Source organism: Salvia miltiorrhiza, chromosome 8, assembly GCF_028751815.1.
Source record: "Salvia miltiorrhiza cultivar Shanhuang (shh) chromosome 8, IMPLAD_Smil_shh, whole genome shotgun sequence".
In the NCBI taxonomy this organism is placed as follows: Eukaryota; Viridiplantae; Streptophyta; class Magnoliopsida; order Lamiales; family Lamiaceae; genus Salvia; species Salvia miltiorrhiza.
This window is the reverse complement of record NC_080394.1, coordinates 53,970,140-53,994,965: the sequence shown is the minus strand read 5'-3', so window position 1 is coordinate 53,994,965 and position 24,826 is coordinate 53,970,140. Positions and strand designations below refer to the sequence as shown.

The window sequence follows — 24,826 nt, the reverse complement described above, 5'->3', positions numbered from 1 at the left end:
CCTGGATGGCCATGAGAATGCGCCACACGTTCGAAACTAATTGACCTGGAGCAATGCGATAGTAAGTGCAAGCCTCAAACACTAGTCGAGGAAGAGGAAAGCGGGCACCCATCTAGAGAAAACTTTCATACATGACTGTCCATCCTGGATATAACCAATCGGGCCATTCTAAATTGGATGGAGCAACCAGATTGGCACAAGGAGAAATACCATAGGCAGCACGGAGTTCATCCAACTCGTCAAATGTGATAACAGATTTCGGACTCCTATCTCCCAACTTGTATGCGGGAATACTCCCTTCAAGCGATCCTCACCAATCCCGGAATCAAACACAACCATACCACGCCTGGCCCAGGACCTATTCGTTGTCACGCCATTCGCAGTATCTACACAGCTTGTGTCACCATTCGACGACCTATAATTTTCACTACTCGACCCACTCGACACAAAAGAGGCAGACATGTCCAGAAACACCTAAACAAATAAATTGCTAAGTACTAAACAATGCATCAAAGGGCAAACACATAATCATAGAATCCTACAAAACACCAACTTCTGCAAGAAAGTGATTTCAATTGACAACAACAAATCAAGGCCATGCGAAAAAGGCAATTATCAATAATTCACATAAAAAACTAGCACGCAGATGCAAGTCAGAAAATTCGAGCATATTAATTTATCATATATTAACATACGAGTAACTAGTAAAATCAACCATCAATGCTAGCTATACAAATTCTGGACAATAAATCAAAATTTATCTCTCAATAATTCTAATCATTTGATAAACATGTCAAATGGCAAGTCAAATTTCAGCTCCTTAATTCAAATAGAGCACAATAAAAAAGAATAGCTCGTCTAAAACAAGAGTTGATAACAAAATTCAGATCGCCTACACAGATTATATGTTTCGTCATACAAATTGACATATACATTGGAAACTACCAAAATTTGTGTATCGACCCGATAATGTGACATATACACATTATCAAATAGTTCGTCTATTTACATATCATATGATATATATTTTGAAAAAGATTCAGAATGCTATCTGAATAAGCAATCCAATAATGTGACATATACACATTAACGAAAATCTTTGTTCCAGATCAGCTTAACATGGGCAACAAGTCAGTTTGGATCAACTCTGGATCCAAACTTAGATCTCCAACCTTAATATGGGCAGTTTGGAACAACTCTGGATCTGGAGCAAAGATTGACAACTTTGCAAATTCAAGCCCGAAGGGTGCTCGAGTCAATCAATCTTTATTGACCAGAAAACTCAAACAATGGAGAGGTTTCTTACATTAATGTAAAGAAGATTTACATCAAACATGTTCCAATCAATCTCATTTGTGCTGTTAGATTATCCAACATCCCATAAATTTCTCTCACAAATCAACAACGGCCGCCAGCGAACTCCACGCCGCTGCCGCGCGCCTCACCTCTCCATCCACCAACAACAAGAATCAAAGTTGTGAGAATTCCTCACCCAAACTTATCCCAAATTACAGAACTCCAACATTCAGCTCAAATTCAAACTCTAAAAATATGTTGTCTGATCTTCTGTCTCCGCGAATTATTCAAGGCACACAGCCATGGTGAAGATGCGACAAACCAAGTCGTCGAAAATCCGATTGGACCTCCGCCGCTGCCTGTGAAAATTACGACAGAAGGCGAAAATTCGATTGAACCTCCACGCCTGCCTCTGAACTGTCCGACGAAGAATCGTCCGGATTCGACTCCCCTAGCTTGTCTCACGAAACAACAATGGCCTCCGGTAACATCGCACCGTCAGTGCACATCTCGAGTCGACCGCCCTGGTACACAGGAGAAGCCGCAATTCTCGAGATTTATCACCGCCAACGCCTATCTATGGCAACGGCCGAGATCTGCCAAGCTAGCCGCTGCCCCACGCGACAATGTTTCCTTCCTCGGTGGCGGCGAAGACACCGCCGCCTCCCTCTGTTCTCTCCCCCATCCCTAGTCCGACCTGAAGAGCTCATCTTCTCCCTCGCTCAGATCGCTCTCGAACAAACACAAATCCAACCAAACCTCTCCTGCCTCCGACCACCACTCGCCCAACAGCCCCAGGCTGCACCTGAAAAACCCAAGGTGCACCAAACTTCGCCTCCTTCGAAGTACCCGGCAGAGGGCGCTGCCTCCTGGCCGACTCTTACCCCACGGAAAACACTAGGCACCAATCGCCGCTCGATTTCCCTTCGTCCGGCGACCTGAGCCGTTTCTGCTAGATACGAGGACAGAGGCGAGAAAGATAGAGAGAATGGGATGAGAAAGAGAAATGAAATATCCCCTTTTCTTTTCTTTTGGACCAGACGGAGAAACCAAGAAAGATAACTCATTTCCCTCAAATTTTCGAAACCAGGCTGGAGGAATTAGTTGTCTCGATAAATGAGCCAGGTTGCAGTAATTGGAACCATTTGCCTATTTCGACTGAACAAATTTCGACTGGAGCAATCAGGCTGCGAATTTCGACTGAACAAAGCCAGGCTGGAGTAATTAGAAAATTTGCCTATTTCAAATTTCAAAGTTGCGAATTTCGACAGAACAAGATTTAGCATACATATATAAAATAGGGTGAGATTTTTATGTAGCCCTTTGAATAAAATAAATAAGTTAAGTATCACACCCCATAAATAAATAAGTTTTGTAGCACATTCTTAATGGTCTCCACCAAATCTTTGACTTATTTAAAAAAAATTATTTTCTTTAAACAATAAAAAACGTGTCCACACAGAATCTTCTCAACATATTATTTTTTGTCTTATTATGTCTCTCTCTCTCTCTCCAAAATCGTGATTTGATATATCTTTTAGGGTTTAGGGTTTCTTTTCTTGCATGAAAATAAAGAAACAGTGCATGAATCGTGAGGATCGGCTGATTCAGCCCAAAAGTGGTCAAAAGTTGGGAATCTTGTTTCAAATCATTCCAAAAAAAAAAGAATCTCATGCACGCCTTGAGAAGACCGTGCACTATACACGCCTCTCTCTCTCTTCTATTATTATTTTGCATCTTCCAAATTCACGCCTCTCTATTATCGTGCACTCCATACACTCCACCATACACGCCTCTCTCTTTCTCTAACAAATTCACGCCCACCGTGCACTCCATACACGCCTATCTCTCTAAGAAACTCCAGCCACTATGAGTTCAACGGAATCAGATTACGATGGGGAAGAGGCACAACGAGGAAGTCGCCCGAGTACATCAAGGAGGAGCGAAAAATACCCGACGCCGAATCCGGTAAGTAACCGTGGCCTATATTTGTCAAAATTTGAGTTTATGTGTTTTGTATTGTTAAATTTGATTATTAGGTACACGGTTTTAGCATTTTTTAGACAATTATGTTGGTAATTTGCGAAATTTGGAATCTGGAAATTATTTTGAACAACCGTGTACGGTTCTTCAGTACACGGTTGTACACGGTTAGACAATTATGTTACACGGTTAGGATTAATTGATGTAATATGCCTTAATTGTGTATTTTTAACGTATAAAGGTATTTTTCGTACACGATTTAACCGTGTACAGCCGTACACGGTTTGTTCATCCATACACGGTTTATCTAAAATCGTACAAGGTTGATTTTAAATCATGTAATATGCCCTAATTGTGTATTTTAGACGTATAGAGGTATTTTTTGTACACGATTTAACCGTGTACAACCGTATACAACCGTACACAGTTATACACGGTTGTACACGGTTGGTCTAGAATCTGTACACGGTTGATATTTTTTGATACTGATCATCATTTTTAATTAATTGCAGCCTCCGAGGCATGCTTGGTTACGTCCGTGCATGCAAGGTTATGCCGGACGAATCAATCACTACATCAAGGACAAGACACTGAAGGAAGTGGAGACCTGTCTGACGCACTACCGGTGTTTTGAACAATTTAAGAAAGGTCCGTTTGGGTATTTACTTCAGTTGAAGAGGCAGGATAGTGCGAATGCCGCACTGCGCCATCTTCTTGCACGGGAGTTGTATGACCAAGCATTCGGTCCGTGGGAGAAGTGGTTCCACGTTGGTGGACACGACATTCGATTCGGCGCAGTGGAGTATTGTCTGGTGACGGGTTGTGCTTCGGGCCATCCCCGCAGCGTTTTGATCCTAATGTGGATCACCGTGTTGGGAAGCAGAGTCTATGGCACCGAGTTTTGAAAGGCAAGAAGGTGGAAGTGAAGGATCTGCGGAAGCGGTTCGTTCTGGGCAACAGTGCCCAGGATTATTTGAGGGTGGCCAATATTCTCGTGGCGTATGATCTCATCTTCTGTCGGGATTATAAACACGTGCACGATTGGGTGTGGGCACTGGTAGAGGAAGATCAGGCATGATCCGACTTCCCGTGGGACTCTTACTCATTCCAGATTTTGTGTCATGGGATGAGTGTGTTGAAGAAGCATCCCGATGAGATTACCGGTAATAGGAGGACGTACCACTTCTATGGGCCCATATGGGCATTACAGATTTGGTCGTACGAGGCCATTCCGAGGTTGGGCCGCGCGTGTGGGGCTCGTGACACGAGCTTGCAGATGCCACGATTGGTGAACTGGACGACTTGGAAGTCGGCTTCTGACTTCACACACTTTTTTGATGCTGATGAGGTAATTATTGTTTTTTTTACAGTTTCAATCCTTTTATTATGTTATGATTAACGAATAATGAGAAATGATCGATTCATCTTTGTGCAGGACGACTGTCACCGGACACTCGAACCGGTCGAGGAGGAGAATGATTCATGGTATTTGCAGACTCTGAGGCTTCCCGACCCTTTTTCTGTACGATACCATCCTGGAGGGAAATATGCCGGCTTGACAGAGCCACTTGTACCGGAACCGCCTCCTCCTGTTAGGCCTCCTCCTGTGCAGAGGAGTAGCTTACGAGCAGAGCCTGTTCCTGTTAGGCCGCCTCCTGTGCCGAGGAGTAGCTCACGAGCAGAGAAGGCTCGCGGGAAGCAGCATGTCCATGTTGAGCGGCATAGGCAGATGTATGCTGATCCGACTGGTAGCCCGTCGAAGCGGCCCAGGCCGCATGAGTTCGATGATTCAGGGCCTCGAGCAGATCCAGATGCTGATTATTGGAGGTGACGTGACGAGGACTTGATTGCCCGTGTCACTGAGAGCGTGACACGGGAGCAGATCCGGACTGTGATCCCTGAGGTGCGGCGGGCGATTGTGGACGACGACTCCGAGCATGGACTGGTTGCCAAAATTACACGGAAGGTCGTCGCCGCTGTGAAGGATATCTTCGGTGGGCGATCTTCTTCGAGGAAGCATAGATCATCATCCAGCCACGCCAGTCGTCATAGACACGGGAGTGAGGAGTTCGACCAGCCGAGACCCAGTCACAGACGGTCTACATCTCACATTCCTAGTCCTGGGCGATCATTTCATGAGGATCCGCCTCATGTGAGCCATAGGCACTCAGTTGGAGACCTGGATCGGCAGCATCGGAGTCATAGTCGATCACAACATGGAGAGGATCCGCCTCGTGGCAGTCAGAGACGATCAGAGCATGGAGAGGATCCACCCCATGCGAGTCAGGGGCGATCTGCCTTACGTCACAGTGAGAGGGAGGCATCTATGAGGCGATCAGCCTCACATCGTCAGCCGAGTCCAAAAACGCCTATCCATGGAGATGACGATGTCCAGTTCAGCTGGACTACTGACGAGGAAGAGGCCCAGGATGTAGGGCGGCCACGACGCCCGATTAAGCCGTCTGCTCTTCTACAGAGTCCGTATGTGACTGATGGCCCACTTGACTGATGGCCGACTGATGCCTAGATTGTTGCATACTGTGGGGTATTGGGATAACAATCCCAACAGGTTTGTGCATGCTGCTGATGCAGAGATGGCGTATGTGATGATGCCCCTCAACCAGCAATTTTTGCAACAGGACAACATTAGTTGTGGTGTGTATGCATGTGCTTACTTAGATCGTCTGGTATGTGGAAAACCGAAACGAGAACGGATGAGAACCAATAGGGATGTAGAAAAATATCGCTACATGATAGCTGTTAGGATATGGGAATTGTGTACCCCAATTCCCGCTGCTTTGATTTGATTATCATTTTATCATTGATTTGATTATCATTTTTGTAATTGTCATTGATTTGATTATCATTTTGTTTAAATGAATTTGATTTGATTGGGGTCTGAATTTGTTGTTGGTATTTGTTGAACTTGCTTTAAAATTCGAAAAACAGGTGTTTTTGGGGTGAACAAGGGCTCTGTACACGGTTAGGCCCTAACCGTGTACCGTTTCTCGAAACCGTGCACGAAACCGTGCACGGAAGAACTCGGAACCGTGTACCGCACACGGACAGACCCTAACCGTGTAACCGTGCACGGTTGCAAGTTCTTCCCGTGCACGGTTTCGTGAAACTGTACACGGTTAGGGTCTAACCGTGTACAGAGCCCATTCAGCCCTTGTTCACCCCCAAAACCCCTGTTTTTCGAATTTTAAAGCAAGTTCAACAAATACCAACAACAAAATCAGACCTCAAACAACAAGTAAACATCCAACAACATTTTGAAGATCAAAGATTCAAAATCACTCACGACCCAACATTTTGAGGACATGCATTCCTAGTGTGTGTTCCACTCCTACAAATGCCGCATTTCTTCTTTCGCCGCCTTCGTGCATCGGGTGGTTGCTCGACACCCTCCACCGGCACGTTCAAGTCCAATGCAAGTACTTGCGCTTTGCATCTCCGAGCATTGTGACCTCTACCCTTGCAACGTGAGCATACTTGAGGTCGAGAATTAGGAGTACCCGAATTAGGAGGACCCTCAACTGCTGAACGAGCCCTACTCAACTTCGGTCATCCCGCATGGACCGTGATATCCGGGGGTTTCACAACATAGGCTGATATCTCATCGGGCACATTCCAATACGTAGGATGTGGAACGGGAACAATACACTCCATATATGTGGCCAACAGCACGGATTGTTTGAAATATCCTCCAACAAAATCCGTGACTTGCAGTACTGCACGCCTAATAAAATGCAAAGATAAAAAGATAAATTTACAAAAAATTAATTCAATATGCAAAATCTGTAATAAATGAGGTACCTAATAGCGGCACAAGCATGACGACACGGAATGTCATTCAGGTCGAACTGAGCACAACTACAAGTCCGATTCTCGAGATCGACAATGTAGAATGCATGATCATCCTCAACACTAAACATGTGCGTCGTCGTCCCTCGAACAGCCAATTGCCGACCCGCTTCGACAGCCACATGCAACTTTCCCTCTACTACCTCAGTCAACTAATGTGACCTCGATGCAGCCGTGATGCGTCGCCTATCGAACCATTTCTCCATAATGGCTCGATAGGTCTCGATCAATGAAGCAACCGGGAGGCGTCGTGCCCACAACAGTATACTATTCATCATCTCGACAGCATTCGACGTCATGAAGCTCGTGCGTCGTACAGGGCACTTGGACCTGGCCCATCTCTCCACACCAATAGTGTCGAGACGTGTGTGCGCGTTGACTTTTAGTACTTGAAGCGCAGAAAAATTCCTTTGAAAATCGTCTGATCGATAGGAATATGCCGTTGCTTTGAAGACTGCAGCTACATGCTGCCCATAATGCGCGAGATTCTTCTGCAGATGGTAATAGCACAACCCGTGAGGGACGTTCGGGTAGACACACTCCACAGCATTTCTGATGCTCTTGTGCTGATCAGACACAATCAAGAGATCATCCGGCTGACCAAAGCAAGTCCGCAGTCGGTGGAAGAACCAAGTCCAAGACTCGTCGTTCTCGATAGGACCAAGCCCAACTGCGAGAGAAATATTGCTTCGTTCCCATCCTTTGTAACAACGACGAACAAAATGCCGCCGTTCCTTCCCTTCAGATCGGTTCCGTCTACGACGATGACCGGCCTCAAGTAACCCTTCTCAAAGGCAGCCACGCTCTGTCCAAGTGCAACAAACATATGATGGAACTTGCCATCATCCTTCATCTCAAGGTCGTATAATGTGCCGGGATTACTCATTCTCAGCATATATAAATACGATGGGAGCATCTGATACGAGTTCCCAAAATCACCATACGTCATCTCAATCGCGATGTTTCTTGCACGGAGAGCGAAGCTGTAATTGATCTCAATACCAAATAAGCGCTGCATCTCTGACATCATCTCCTTCGGCTTCAAAACGACCCCCTCGCCTACCAATTTTCGTGCAAAATATCTTCCAACAACCCTCGCCGGAATCTGTCTCGGGGCAGTGCGATTCAAATCCGTGTGGCAGGTATGATCCATCACCACCTTGATCACTCTCCAGATCGTTGCACTCTGAACGGCTCGCAGCATGAACGGACAATCGTTGCCATGCTTGCAAACAAACCACAAACGGGTCGTACTGGAATGCTCCACGGCGTACTCCACGTGATTCTCCATATGGTACAGGCCAACAGCGATCGCTAAATCATCCTTCGACCGGAATAGAGCCCCCACTGATAATATCCCGCTCTCCAATACGTTTGAATCCTCCCAACCTAATGCCGGCGCATCGTCAAAATCGAGGACTGGAATCCCCCAGTCACGTGCCTCAAGCTGCTGAACTCCAACACGAGGCTCGACATCGGGATGATCATCCGATGTGAAATTCTGAGGCCCTTTCTGTCTCCACGCTTCATGTTCAGTCGACACTGAATCCAATATCTCTCTGCGTCGTATCGCCTCTTCTTCCTCATCCGAAGACTCGGACTCATCTTCCTCCTCCTGCGACGATGAATCGTCCCTACTATCATCGTGTGTAGGGATACTTCTTCCAACGTCCGTCTCAATAGGAAACACAGTAGACCGATGTCCCTCATAATATACCCGCTCTTGAGTCTGAGGAACCAGAGCCGCAGATTGTTTGCCCTTCTCGATCACGTAAACAACGGGATATTTCTTATGCTCGGAAATCAGCCGGTTCAAATCCGAATCAGTCTTCAAAGCCACTTTTATTTTTCGCCCTTCGTCCGTGGTCGATGTGTAGAAAAGCATATAAGTGGATCGACCATCCTCGTTTAATTGATCGTGCACCTCTTGCATCAACTTCGCATGACAAAGGTCTTCCTTAGACATGTACACGACAACCTCATCGCCTCCTTCATACTCGGTTAATTTCCACTGACCACTGTGCCGTATAACGATTGCTTGAAACGACATCTGCTTTAAAACGACAAAAATACAACATTTAAATACACAAACAGGAAACCGTGTACCCCAATACATCAACTGAATATACAAACATGCTAAAAATAACATCAAAATCATATTCAACCCAACCGTGTACAGCAAATTCGACCACCGTGTACAACTGTGTACACAACCGTGTACACGAAAACCCTAACCGTGTACAGCAGAACACTAAGGGTTCAAAAATAAGGTAATTTGCGTACAAAGTGTTTTTTATGCCGTTTTTTAGTCCAAAACATGTAATAAGTCATATATATAACATAATTATTGAAATAAACAACAAAAAATCACTAAAACTCAAACCGTGTACTCTAGAACACCAACCGTGTACAACCGAAATTTAAAAAAAATATATGTATTTCACATACCTTATGTAATACAAGCCTTTAGATGATTTTTTTTTGAATTTTTGAGCAACCGTGTATGAGTCGTGTATGTGTATTGAGAGGATTTTCTTATTCTTTCTTGTTCAAATGTCTGATGAATGAACATTTGGTTGGTATCCTTCATTAACTACCCACAGCAACCGTGTACGGAGCATTTAATTTCGTGAATTTAAGGTTGTTTCCTTAACAAGTGTTTGAGTTGGTGTAAATGCACCCAACAACCATAAGATCACATAAAATCACGCCATAAACGTGAATAGAGAGAGAAAATCAGATTTTGATTATTTTTAAATCACATTTTAACGTGATTTTGGTTATTTTTAAATCAGAGAGAGAGAATCAGATTTTTATCACATAAAATCACGCCATAATGCCATAAGATATGGTTTTAATACTCGGTTTTAATTTTAACGTGAATAGAGAGAGAGAGAATCAGATTTTGGTTTTATTTGGTTATTTTTAAATCAAAAATAAGTAATATGTCACTATCATTCACTTTATTGACTTGTACTTATGTACTTTAGGTCAAATGTGCTACAAAACTTATTTTTTTATGACCCTTGATACTTAACTTATTTATTTTATCAAAAATGCTACTACTATGTATTGTGTTTATAAAATAGAATAACAATAGGGGGAAAGAAATTCCAAGATATTAAAGCATTCCAAGCTGGTGAAGCACTACAAGCTCTACAAGATATATGTTCCTTCAAATAACTTCCAAGCTGATAAAGCACTCCAAGCTGGTGAAGCACTACCAAGGTCTACAAATTAATTATATTCTTTTCTCAAATAGATCCCAAGCTGGCAAAGTACTTCAAGCTGGTAAAGCAGCAAAACTCATTCCCTAAACGTGTTCAGCCTGGTCCAGGATTGGCACTTTTCCATATTGACAAACAGGTCCAGCCTGACTCACTTATGTATAAGCTGATACTTTGATCCCACGCTGGCAGACAGGTCCAGCCTGGCTTACTTATTTATAATGCTGTCAAACCTTGCGGGCTGGGCCGGGCCGGCCCAACCCAGCGGGCCTAGGTAATTTTTTGGGCCGGGTCGGGCCGGCCCAAAATTTCAGCGGGCCTTGAACAATGAAGCCCAGCCCGGCCCTATACGGGCCGCCGGGCGGGCCGGGCCAAAACGGGCCAAAAATTATATTTTTTTTCTTTTTCTTTTTAGTTCCAAAAATTAATAAATTAGATCAAATTTAAAGAAAAAAAATGAAGACAAATTCGATGAAACAAAAAGGGCCTTAAACAATCTACATCTAAATTATATAATTGACTAAAATTAAATGTAAACAAATATGATTAAAACTAAATGTAAATAATATGAATACAAGTAAAAAAACAAAAACTAATTGCAAAAACAACAAAAATTGAAAACGATTTATTCACAAATTAATTAATACAGTAATCAAATCAATCGGAATCAAATAACAACCACAAAAAATAATAAAAAATAAATAAATCTTTCAAGTAAAAATAATTTAATATTGATTGTTGATTGCTAATTTAAATCTTAAGTTAGACTTCGACTCGTCATTGTCGTCAATTGAAGAAATTGACTTAGATTGGGTTGGTTTCATTGGGATTGGCCGATTGGAATTTGGGAAGATATATAAATTTTTGAAATTTTCACCTTCTATACTGACGGGCCGATTTAGGCCCGAAAGCCCAACGGGCTTTTTGACCCGTGGGCCGGGTGACCCGGCGGGCCGCATGGGCCGGGCCAGGGAGGCCCGATTTTTTTTGGGCCTTGGAAATCCTAGCCCAGCCCCGCCAAAACTACGGGCGGGCCCATCGGGCCGGGCCATTTTCGGCCCATTTTGACAGCCCTACTTATTTATAAGCTGACACTTTCTCATGTTGACAAACGGGTGTGGCTCACATATTTACAGGCTGATGTTTAAATCTAAATTGGTCCACGTCATCTACCTTCACGATAATCTCCAGGTTGGCAAGACAATTCATATATATATGCATATGTGTGCTAAGCGCAATGCCAAAAAAAAAAAAAAAATTCAGAAAGGGAATGGGAGAAAATCTCAACTTGTGGAAATAAAATTCCTACAACCTATTATTTCTCTTTGGAACAACTCCAAGCTGGTAAAATACCAGGATCCATGTTGGCAAACAACTACAAGTTATATTATTTCTTTGAAAATTCTCAAGCTGATAAAGCACCAAAATCCATGTTGGCAAACGGATTCAACTTGGCTCACATTTCCATAAACAAGTCCAGCCTGACAGTAAAATTCGAATTGGTCCTGCCATCCACCTTTTCAGTATTTTCCAAGATATATACACGTATGTGTGTGCCAAGTCCATAAAAAAAAATCCAACTTGTGGACCTAACATCACTACAAAGTGTATTCAATCCTTCATTCTAAGCTGGCAAAATATCACAATCCATGTTGGCAAACGGTCATAAGCCGTATTATTTCTTTGAAATATCTCATGTTGGAAATGCACCAAACTCCAAAGTGACATACGGATTCAGCCTGACTCACATACACAGGCTGCCATTTAAGTCCACCTTGGCAAACATGATGGTTCGACATCCCAAAAAGTCCACCTATACGGAATGGCTATAATCAATTAACTCTTCAATTAGAATTAAAATTCTAATTGTAGAGTGGGGGGCTAACTGTAGTGGGCAAAATTCGTCAACTTGGCTCAAGCCCAATTAACATTTCAGGCCGGAAAAAAAGCTAAACAGCCCGGTCAATCCAGCCCGACAAACTTCGAACCAACTTGGATCAGTAACGGGGCTGACCCAATTACTTAAGAAAACTTGTTTGCCCAGCCTGATAAGTCAAGTTATACTTATCTCGAGATCAACCTGGACCGACCCAGGATGACTATCCCACTTCAAATCCAACTTGTCTCAACAATCCGGTTGAATAATTCACACTTAGCCCAAACCCATCAAGTTAGTTCGCCAACATGGCATAACCCTAAAAACTTAAATTGGCCCAACAGATTGGTCCATCTAGCCAGGAAAGCTATAGACCTACTTGAGTCCACAACCAAGCTAGATATATTGCATGCGGCCCAATGGTTATTGACAACTTAGAAAGACAAAGTTACAAGGCCCAACCGTCAAACCCTAAAACACATTTCCCACCAAGCTGACACGATCAAACGGGTAAATATTTGTGATCCCGTCCAAATCGCAACAACCCGAGAGATAAGGGCCTTGACGAGGACAAACTGTAGAAACCCTAGCGGCTGGATGTCCACTATATAAACAGCCCGACTAGGTCATCAAACGGACACACGAAATTCTACTTGCTCGCTACTCCTTGAACTCTCTACTCCGCCACTACGCTAATCATTCTTCCTAACCGGAAATAGCCAGCTTGGCCTACCGCCGCCTCACATATTTCATTATCACAACACACTGTCACCGTTTCCACCCTCCGACGCCGCTTACAGCTTGGAATAACCACGCATTCCAGCCTATCTTTCTCCCTTAGTCCATTCTGTTTTTCATTCTATCTTGCTATTTCTTTACTGACTTGAGCGTTGGAGGCTCTAAGGTCGACACCCCCTCCCAGTGCTCAACCTAGGGCTCTTACGCGTTCTTGTGTTGACAGGTTGCTAGTGCCCAATCTATCCGGACGTGCAGACGTCAACTTTAATTGTAGATTTTTGCCTCTACAGACGTCGTATACCACCAAATAATTCCTGCAGAATTATCAAAACAAATTAGTATGATGATAAGCAGGGTCGATCCCACAGAGAGCAGGTAAAATCATTCAATTCCCTAAAATCTATAATTTTGGTGATGCCACCACGCCTAAATTTTGAGAAAATTAATTATCAACTAAGAAAGCAAATTAAATCAAATAAAATAACTCTAGAAAATAATCAATAAAAAGGTAACTCGGTTCGAATAAATCCACACTAATTCAAAGCTTTGATCATCGACGCAAAGATTAATTAATCCCTATCAACCAACTAGTTATAGGATACCGTGATACGCACTGACATACCCCAATTCCTACTTACTGTGTCGGTAGACGGCTGGATACGTCAGTCCTGCCTATTTCCCTTATTAAAATATAATCTAACTGGATACGCCAGTCATAGATTTAATATTCTAATATCATTAAGAGGAAGGAACCCAGTTTAGACCAATTATTCTAGATACGCTAGTAATAATTAATCCACCAATTTATTCCTACTACGAACATGGTAGCTTTATCACTAATCAGCCATATTCCAACAATTACGGATTGGAGGTGCTAATTGACTATAATCCAATTAAATCTAAGTTGATCAGGCTTAAATAAAATCAGAATTATCTTTAAACCCTAGGAATAAATCGAAATCAATAGGAACCAATTTTAAAACCAATTAGGTCTCACAGATTAATAAATTAGAGTTTCATTATTCTCGCTGAATTAAAGAATTACCTACTCATAATTAAATTAAGAACAATCAAATAAATAAAAGCAAACATAGAATAATCCAACACAATAAACGAATAATTGCAATAAAAGGACTATGAAAAAAATTAAACTAAATAAAATAGAATTGAATTAAAACTTGATCACCACTCTTGAATCACAAGAAAAATCGTCTGCCCATTAATCTCCAACAAAGTAACTCCAATTTCAATTCCAAAATTCCAAAAGCAACAAAAAGTCAAACTTGAATATCCTAAGCTAAATTACGTCTGGTGCTAAAAAAGTTGCTAACCTAATTAGTTACTTCAAGTATATATATAGGCGGCTATGCTTAAAAATAAGCTAAGGGAATTAATCCCTAAACAAACCGCATAAAGGCCCACAAAATTTGGGTTCTCGGCTCCCACAACAACTTAAGCTCAAAATTAATAAAACAATAGTATTAGGCTTTAATTAAATCTAAAATAATTAACTCCAAGCCCAATCTCTAATCTCCTCCAAAATTCATGCAATTCTTTATCAAAAATCTCGACTTTCACCATCTCTTTGCATCCATCTCCAATCCATCTAATTCTTGCGCCAAAATACCACAAACTTGGGTAATATCTCATAAAACCATGACAAAACACACACTAAAATAAGTAACTAAAATGCACACATCAACCACTAATGCTATGCTCGAGTTAAATTCGTCGAGCATATCGAGCAAATTAAGTTCGCGATTTCAGCAAAGTTTGTAATTTAAGTTAAGAGCAACTTTGTCATTTCAAGCTCAAAATGGGTAGTTTTTATAGTGAATATTTTTTTTTGTCTTTGATTTATAGATAAAAGCAACCATTAACCCTAAATGACAATGAAACATAGCTCAATTGGTAAGATGCTTCCTCTCTGATCAAAAGGTCGGGGATTCGAATCACCACGGGAAAAATGAAAAACCATGATTTATCCTCTTTTTTAAGTATAAAAAAAACAAACAAACAATTAAGCCTAAATTAATATAAGGTAAAATAGTACGTTGGTAATTTTGGTTTTTCTCATATGCATTAATGCATACTCAAAATTAATATTGAATGGGTATAAAAGATTTCGCCTCTATTTATACTATCCTACAAAGATCGCATGCATGGGTTAACGTTTTGGTAGGGTGGATGTCTAGCTAGCTACAACACCAACAATCACGTGTTTATAAATTATTCAAAGTTCAAAGCTCTTGTTGCAAGGCTTGTAGCTACAAGTCATAGATATATATATATGTAGATTCCTTATAATTAATATACATATATATAGTATAATCCATAATATATAATACATGAGCGTGTTTATTTTTTATCCATCTAAATAGAGAATAATATAATGAAGTATAAATTTATCATTTAAAATGTAATACCACATTAATTTTTATTTCTTATAATAACCCACTGTTTGTATTTATATGGGCGCGAATTGAAATCTTTACTGATTTGTTCTTGGTGGCGCGAACTATGTCTCTGCTGGAGGAGGGAGATGATTTTCTTCCACAAGATGTTCATGAAATTCTTGAAATTGTCTGTGAGGGTTTTCTCGTAAGAGTCTATCACATATAGATCAGCTAATAGGGCTGCCAATAGTCTTGCACAATTTATTGTGCATATATATCGGTCAATTTGTTGGAACGAGAATTTCCTGCATTAATTGGGAGATATTATAAAAGACGATCTTATTGAATAAAACAATATCGTCTCTCCCCCTCAAAAAACATAAAACAAAAAGAGAGTAGAGAAAAGGAAGCGATGGCAGAGGCACTTGTCCAGCCCGCAAAACAGAGGTACATAATTATACTCTCTATAAAAGTTGTTTTGTCTCTACTATTTTATTATAAACAATTTGTTTCTTAGACGGAGGGAGTATAAATTAGTATTTTTTTATTATTATTCTTTAAAATTGCTTTCCTTCTTCAGGTATGCTTTGGTGACAGGAGCAAACAAAGGAATTGGATTCCAAATTTGCAAGCAGTTAGCATCCAAAGGAATGGTTGTGATTTTAGCATCAAGAGATGAAAAGAGAGGCATTGAAGCTCAACAAAAGCTTAAACAATCCCATAATAATGTTGTTTTTCATCAACTGGATGTCGTTGATCCTGCTAGCGTTGCCGCTATTTTTGAGTTCATCAAATCGAGATTCGGAAGGCTTGACATTCTGGTACCAAAATCCAACCAAATGAAAAGAAATTTTTGATTCTTGATTTTGTTTTTTGGCTGGAAAAAAAAAACAAAAAAAAAAAATTGTGATTTTATGTAGGTGAATAATGCAGGAATTCTTGGAGCAGATGTGGAAGGAGATGTTTCTGCGCTTGAAGAGTACATCAATGACGATGTCAAGATAGTGTTAGCTAATGGAAAGGTTTGTTTTTTAACCATGGAAATTATCGTCGGTAAATAGGAAATAACCTTAGGTAATACGGAGTTTTACTACCGAGAGTTTACCTATTAAAAGCAGTCGTCGTAATTTTTGATGTCGGTACAAATTTTCTTGAGGGGAAGCTTCCCCTCGTCACTTTGGTAAATTTTACCGAGGGATTATCACTCGGTAAATTTGTATTTTCTTTGCTGAGGGTTTTTTCTGGGGATAATTATTAATATGAATTTAATATATAATCCAAATATGTTTATATATATTTAAATTAAAATAAAGTTGAAAAATCGAACTTTACAGAGGGATTGAATTCAAGGGTTTTTCCATCTGTAATAGAAAATTATTAATTTATATTTAAAATTAATTCAAAATAAAATTACAATTAAACTTTATCAAGAGAAATTACCCCTCGGAAAAATTATTTTACCATTCGATGTATTAATTGGTAGTTTTGGAATGCAGTGTTCCTCGGTAAACTCTCGCGAATCACTCGGTAATTAGTATCCCATAATTTAGTGTGTCCCACTATTCCACTATGTACCACTCTTAATTTGTTATAGTTTTAAATTATTTTCTCTTTAATTTTAATATATTATGCTTTAATATAATAAAAAGATACTCATCTAATTAGGATTTATAATTATGTTTTACATTTATTTGAATTAACAATGGATTATTTGGGTTAATTAATTCAAAGTTAGAATATATATATTTTTTAAATTCAATTTTAAGTGATAAAATATTAATCAGAGTTCATAATATAATGAAGTAATATTTTTTATTTTTATAAAAAACAATTACTCCTTCCGTCCATCAATTCGTGTCATAATTTTCATTTTGGTCCGTCCACCAATTCGTGTCCTACCCATTTTTAGTAACTATTTTCTTAACAAATAAATCATTTTTTCTTAAAAGTCGTGCTCATTTCTCCACTCAACAAATAAACAATACATTTTTTTTAAACCCGTGTCCTTTCTCCTAGGACACGAATTGGTGGACGTAGGGAGTATAAAATATAGAAATTAGGAGTGGTACACGGCGAGACATACTAAATTGTGGGATACAAGGATATCTCATTCGATTACTGAGAGAAAATTTTCCTCGAAAATCCATCAGTAAAAAAATTAATCATTCAAATTTATTATCGAGATATGTTGATGCAATGCAGCCACAACCATTTCACCCGAAAGCAAATGGAAAACTTGTGGAGACATTAAAGGGCGCAGAAGAATGCATAGAGACAAACTACTATGGTGCAAAGAGAGTAACAGAAGCCCTCATTCCTCTGCTGCAACTCTCTCATTCACCAACAATTGTCAATGTCTCATCCACTTTAGGGAGTTTAGTGGTAAATCTTCTCACTTCATTTTGGCTCAATGATCGCTAGACTGTCTTGTTTAATTGATAAATTTATCATGAAAAAATAATAGTACAAAAAAAAATCCATTGCATCTTTTTTTTTAATCCCTCTTCCGCGAGTGAAAAAAATGAATGAGCCATTTTATAGAAAATGAGGGAAAATAAAGAAGGAAAAGCGAGAACTTTCCATTATCCTTAATTTCTTTATGATAAATTTATCAACCGAAGAAAACACACTCTAAATTCAAAATGGTGTTTCTGATTGATCATGCATCATTATCAGCTTCAAACAAATGAATGGGCAAAAGAAGTGTTTAACAGCAAAGACAGCCTAACAGAAGAGAGAGTAGATGAAGTTGTGCAGCAATTTCTCAACAGCTTCAAAGAGGGGAAACTGGAAGAGAATCAATGGCCCTCTCACTTTGCAGCATACAAAGTGTCGAAGGAAGCTCTCAACGCGTGTACTTGGCTTGCAGCGAAGAAATACCCCCGTTTCTGCATCAATTCTGTGTGTCCTGGTTTTACTAGAACAACTATTACCTTCAATCATGGTCTATTAAGTGAAGCCGAAGCTGCTGAAGCTCCGGTGAAGCTAGCGTTGCTGGCTCATGGAGGGCCGTCGGGCTCTTTCTTCCTAAGAGATGAAGCATTGTCTTTGTAATGGACAATCACTCCGATTAATATTCTTGTTAGGGTGCGTTTACTCTAATGGAAAAGGAGACATAAAGTATTTTTTATCAATTTTTCGCATCATTTTCACATGTTTATTACGATGAAAAAATTTCTCCGGATATGGTGAAATATTTTCTCGGGGAACTTCTTTTCGCTCATTTTCTCTCCAATGTTGGATATATAATATTATCCTAGGATAGGGTGTGAAAATATTTTCCAAAACATCTTCATCTCTTTCTATTTTGGTCCGTCCCCAAAACATCTTCCTAACCTACTTTCGGAAATAATTGCATTTCACTATTACTATTACAATCTTCATTTTTTGTGGGATCCATTCTCCACTCATCAAATACACATCTAACTTGTATTAAAACTCGTACCACCCTCCCTTAGGAAGATGTTTGGGGGATGGAGGAAGTAATATTTTCCCATCTCTAGTAAACTTATGATCAATGGCTTCTTTTATGTACTAACATTTGTGTTTGTGTGATTTGTAAGCTTTCATGTTTTACTATGGTGATTTGCATGTCTTGTTGTAGTGGGATTTTTCGTCATTGCAAGTGGAAAAGACTTTATTCAATTCACTATAGTAAGGTGCTTGATTTGGTTTGCATGTTTGATTTTACACTAATTACAAATAATATCTTTTGATCAATTAATATTAAATATATATACTATTCTAGATATAGAATAGGTAGAAGAAAGATTTCGTCTCTATTTATCCTACAAAGTTTGCAATTGGTTAGGGTGAAATGTATCTAGCTAGCTATACAAGTTATGGATATAAATTTCTCACGAATCGAACCACGTAAAAATTATTAATTAGGTTTTTTATCCAAATGAGATAAGGTGATCGATCATTCAATCTCCTTTCCTGTTTCTTCTAATAATAAAGGGGAGTGTCTTAGTTGATCAAAACACACAATGAAAGGGCTAAACGACGTCGAAAATCTTGCACAAGAGAAAATCGAAATTTTCTAGCAACGAGGATGTTAAAATTGAAGATAGGAAAAAATATTAAAGGGGCAAAAATTCAAAACGATATAGAGGAGTAAAGCCGAAAAGAAACTCCTATTCTAACTCTCCTATTAGATTAAGGGCAAATGGTTTTTAATACCCACTTTTATAATACATCTATCAAATCTACCCACCTATATAAAACATCTATGAAAAATACCCACTTCATAGTGAAATACCATTTCTACCCTTATACTTAATTTCTCTTTATCTCCCATCTTTTGCCTAATTAAGCTTGACTAGTATATCGGCTGGAAACTTTCCTCGTGCCCGATAGGTTACTTCGGTAAACTGGGTCTGGACTGTGAGACAACGCCACGTACTGTTAAGCAAAAATGATTAAAATTGGTAATTGTTCAAATTGATCCCGCGCTTCACAAAATGGTATCAGAGCGGGTTTTTATAGAGGAATTATATTATTTTTAATTTATTTTATGATTAACCCATATGGGAGGAGACTCCATTAGAAAATATGGATCCGGACGAATGTCCGAGATGTATTGTGTACAGGAAATCTCTTCAAGATTTGGAGAGAGAAACGACTCGTCTTATAGACGATCTCAACTGGAATAATCGAGCCCTCGTGACGAATATTCGGCGAGGAGAAGATGCAGAAATTATTCGTGATATCATCACGGGTATCCAATCATACCATGAGACTCTCATGGGAATCGTCGGGATAAGAACGGCGATTGAACGAACCAGAGACGAGGCCCATCAGTCCCACGATTGATGGAACCAAAAGACAAGGCGGGAGTAGCTTTTCCAGGCTACCAAAAGATCGAGCCAAGTTCTTCCGACAACGTCAACTTGCGGGAGATCCAAAAGACGGTGGAATATTATGGCATCAAGCTATACGATCTACCGATGGAGCTGAGCAGAATATCACTCAAACAAGAGGAAATATTAACCCTCTTGTGTGATATCCAGAAAAGAATGAAGGAGATCGAAAGGCGAAAACCATGTTCCGGGAAAATCCGGAAGCAATGGTCCAACGACCCGACGAATCCCCCTATATTTGATGCAGCACCCAAGGAGTTGCAGCCAAAGGATATAATCCGAATCATGAAAGGCAAATATCATGAATAGCCTTGACAGAATCGGATTAGAAGATCTACAGGAGTTAGCAGAATCTTTTGCTAACCTCAATATGGTTGATCTAAAGATGAACCAAGGAGATGAGGTGCCCAAAAACGAGCCTCAAGAAGAAAGTTCGTCAAAAAGGGGTGGAGCTTCAGACGATGCAAGCCACTACCAACGAACCAAAAGACGCAGGCCACAGATGCGGGATACTCCTGTAGGGAAGGCCACACTTGAACCAATCCATCCATATGGATTGATTCTCAACCTCGACGAAGCCAGTTTCAAAGATTGGGAGGATCTCATCGATGAGTGGGCTTCAGCCTTGAATATCGTAGTCACCACAATTGAGTACGATAAAAAGGAGTTTGCCAAAATCTTCGAAGCAAGTCTGGCAGGAATGGCAAAACAATACTGGGATAAAATTGAAATCTCAGCAAGGGAAGAACTGTTTAATAGCACAAAACCTTATGAAATCATTAAGGAGGCTACTAAACAGATCAAAATCCATTTCTTGGGAATGGGTTTTTTCGAAGGATCTGCAGAAGAGAAGCGCAAGAAGTATCATCAGGCACTCTACAATCTTCGATTAATAGTGCTAGAGCCAAAAGCTCTTGATGAATTTCTACGCCTTTATACCCTATATGTTCATATGGGGGTAGTTGATGATACAACCGCCAAGGACCTCTTTTTCACAAAGTTTCCAAGTCCATGGAGGGAGATGCTCATCAACGAATACGTATCACCGGGAGAATATCCCCTTGATAGTGCCTCAAGAAGGATGTCTTATGTCCACAAGAAGCTGTCCGAATGGTGCCAGAAGGCAGCAGACTTAAGGAATCTCAAGAAATTGAGAAGACTCAACAAGAAGTCCCCATTGATGTGCGACAACATTGATCTTCCAACAGAGATTGGTGCTGAGTTGCTGTATCAAAGGAGGAGCCGAAAGAAACATAGGTATCAACCCTATGAAAGAAAGACCAGAAGGAGTTCTTGGAAGCCAAGAACTATGTGGACCAGACAAAAGGCACGCTCCTACAAATCAGGCCAACGGAGCGGACCATCAAGAAACCGATTCTCAAATCAAAAGAGAATCCCGACGAGAAAAACTTTCAGGCGCACTCAAGCCAAAGCAAATGAAAGTTTTAAGGATTGCAACTGCTGGTCGTGCGGTGCACAGGGGCATATTTCAACCAATTGCCCAGATAACGAGAAAAGGCAGATAAGGAGATTCGAATCCACACCGGATATCGAAGACGCAATCTACCAACAGAAATTGATACCCGTGTATCAATTTGAAGATATATCCTCTGATGAGAGTATATATGAGCAAGAAAAAGTCTTTAGTTCTGAAGATTCGGGTATGTCCGATGGATCAACCGGAGACGAGTCAGACTAAAGAGGAACACGAGGTCCACCACACCCAGAAGGAGGATCAGAATGGATTTACTAGCCATTTTCTGATTCCACAGGAAGAAGTGGTGAAGAAGCTCGTAAGAAAACTCAACCGGGAGACTGGAGAGGTACAAACATACCAAGGGTTTTCCAATGGAAGATTGAATCGAGTTTTTAATAGCTTGATACCATCCAAGAGGAAGCATCATGTCTATTTTGGTGTCACAAACCGAGAAATGGCGCTTCCGATGGAGATTACAAGTAATCAGGTGGAGATCCAGCTGGTTCCTGCTGAAGATATTAGGCAGGATCTCAAGAAAATGAAGCCAGAAGTCGCAAGTACGATGAAATGGATTCATATTGGAGCAATTCAGTTGGTGATCAAATCATCCCTATCCCCTGGGACAGACCAACCAATTGATGTTGCACTTTGCGACAAAAGAATCAGAGATACTAGAGCATCAGTTCTGGGAGCCTTTTCAGGCAATCTCTATGCCAAGACGATTATAACCGAGTTCTATCCACAGATCGCTTATAATCTACAGGATTCATCCTTCAGCAGAGCCCTGACCCTCTATCAGGACTACAAAAAGAAGGAGCTGTTGACAGATGGGAATAGGCCATACTCACTGACTTATCAAGTCTCGTATGCCCTATCAAATTCTCATCACACGGAATTATTTCTGGGAAAAGAATTTATTGAGATTCCAGAAATATTCAAGGAGGTAGCCAAGGCAGTCAAACCAAACCGAGTGGAGATTCCTCAGATCGGAGAAATCGACATCGATATTGGAGACAAGACGGTGCTTAGCCATACTCAAAGTCTCAGAATTGGAGCACCAAGGCTATCATTCCAAGGAAATAGGCTAACTTCAGGGCCTATTACAAGGAGTTTCTCTCAATCGTATGAGAGAATGACGATCCAGGAAACACCAGCTCCAGACATGAGGGTTAAACTCAAATGTCCCGAAGGATGGAGACAAGTTTCCACAAGATTTGATACAACAAGCAGGGAGAACCAATTTCCTTGTAGTTCGTTGTATTATTTGGCAAATCCAGGAGACAACCGATACATCGGAATTCTGGAGGTTGGAGGTTTTGAAATCCAGACCGAAGGCCAAGCCGGACAAGAAGCAGACGTCCTGATCTTAGGACGAGATTTCCTTGACAAATATAAACCATGGTCGTGGAAATTAGGAAGAATGGAGATCACAATCGGACGGCAAAGATTGATGATCTGATGACAAGTCCATTCTCGATATACATCTCTGTGGGGATGTTATACGAGAAATATAAAGCAGAATATTTTGCTGCTTATGTGGATTCAGGAGCAGGAATCTGTACAGCAAAACGAGGAGTCTTTCCAGCAGAAGATCTACCTCGAATTGCAGGAAGGGATTTCTCCAGAAAGATTTTGCTCCTATCAAAAGGGGTAAAGCAAACGGAAATATTGATCGGCGGAGCAGGACAGACACCTTGGTACAAGGTCAAAACTCCACCTATATATTTCCATGATACCGGAGCAGATATATTATTTGGAAATAATTTTCTGCAAAGCTTCAAACGGTATATACAGGACAATGAAGCAAGGAGGTTAGTGTTCACAACCAATTGTGATCACAAAATCATTGTGCAAAGGCTCAAGGGAGCTTTTCATCGTTCGATGCCAATCAACTTTCGCAGCAAGCGTGGTGATGATGGCAGACTCCGGAGACCCCAAATGAAGGATCAAAGGAGATTCGGAGAAGTTTTGCTCAAATGCAGAACTGAGGGATTCCCAAATCTCTCCGAAGAGGAAATTCAAATCCTCAAAGTCTCCCTGATATCACACCAAGATATCAAGGAAGAAGAACAGGTGTCCATTGCCGACGTCAAAAGGAGAATCCAGAAGTGTTACCACGAGGATCCTTTGGCATGGTGGGACAAGAACCAGCTCAGAGCAACCTTGAAAGTTAAAACTGGAAAGGAGCATGAGTTCGTTAGGTTCAGACCTATCCTGATGAACACTCAAGATCAACAGGATATGAGGAGCATAATCAAGGAACACCTTGATTTGAAGCTGATCGAACCAGGGAAGTCGCCTTATAGCAGTCCTGGATTTCTGGTAAGAAATCATGGGGAGATCAAGCGAGGAAAACCAAGATTGGTTATTAATTACAAAGGAATTAATGACATTCTTGAGTTTGACGGATACTTCATCCCAAGCAGAGAACACCTCATTAACTGTATCCGAAGTGCAAAGGTATTCTCAAAGTTCGATTGCAAGTCAGGTTTTTACCAGATTCGCATGGAGGAAAGGAGTAAGAAGTTCACAGCCTTCTCAACTCCACAGGGACATTATGTCTGGAATGTCATGCCAATGGGGTTAGCCAACGCGCCTCAGATATTCCAAAGGAAGATGGATAATCTCTTCAAAGATTATTCTTCGTTTATGTTTGTTTATATTGATGACATCCTTATTGCATCAAAAAACATTCATGAACATGTCAGGCATCTGGAGATCTTTGCGGATGTTTGTCAACAAGAAGGACTAGTGCTGTCAGAAAAGAAGGCAGTCATAGCCACCCAGAAGATGGAGTTTCTGGGGATCGAGATCGATGAATCTGGGATAATTCTACAAGATCATATTGTGGAAAAAATCCAGGGATTTCCAGAAGATCTCAAAGAAAAGAAGCAGCTCCAAAGCTTTCTCGGAGTTGTTAACTTTGCAGGAACGTTTATCAAAAATCTTGCAGAGCACCGGAAAGTCTTCAGTCCATTACTGAAGAAAGATGTTCCATTCATATGGAGAGAAGAACATCGGGAGGGTATGAAGAAGTTAAAAGAGATTTGTAAAAATCTCCCGAAACTTTCAATACCACAAGACGAGGATGACTTGATCCTCTA

At 40.6% G+C, this 24,826-nt stretch overlaps 2 protein-coding genes across 3 annotated transcripts in view; both read left to right on the top strand.

Moving 5' to 3' along the window:
* The window catches only part of LOC130999144 ((-)-isopiperitenone reductase-like), a 57,228-nt gene that overhangs the window by 13,096 nt on the left and 19,306 nt on the right, over positions 1 to 24,826 (top strand). The gene's annotated exons all lie outside the window — the stretch shown is intronic.
* On the top strand, positions 15,756 to 18,492 carry LOC130999146 ((-)-isopiperitenone reductase-like). 2 transcript variants are annotated; one of them, XM_057924650.1, is made up of 5 exons: positions 15,756 to 15,830; positions 15,981 to 16,204; positions 16,304 to 16,405; positions 17,586 to 17,765; positions 18,060 to 18,492. In XM_057924650.1, exons 2-5 carry the CDS (start codon positions 16,034 to 16,036, stop codon positions 18,435 to 18,437), a joined length of 831 nt encoding a protein of 276 aa, XP_057780633.1. In that variant the 5' UTR covers positions 15,756 to 15,830; positions 15,981 to 16,033; the 3' UTR covers positions 18,438 to 18,492. The 2 variants fall into 2 exon arrangements, with proteins under 2 accessions (XP_057780633.1, XP_057780632.1); XM_057924649.1 differs by having other exon boundaries at positions 15,762 to 15,830; positions 15,964 to 16,204.

Bases quoted from the DNA above. Each gene is read 5' to 3' on its own strand.
- LOC130999146 (XM_057924649.1), top strand. From the start codon at position 15,796: ATGGCAGAGGCACTTGTCCAGCCCGCAAAACAGAG. The intron at 15,831-15,963 runs GTACATAATTAT...TTCCTTCTTCAG, and splicing joins GTCCAGCCCGCAAAACAGAG to GTATGCTTTGGTGACAGGAG. The intron at 16,406-17,585 runs GTTTGTTTTTTA...GATGCAATGCAG, and splicing joins TAGTGTTAGCTAATGGAAAG to CCACAACCATTTCACCCGAA.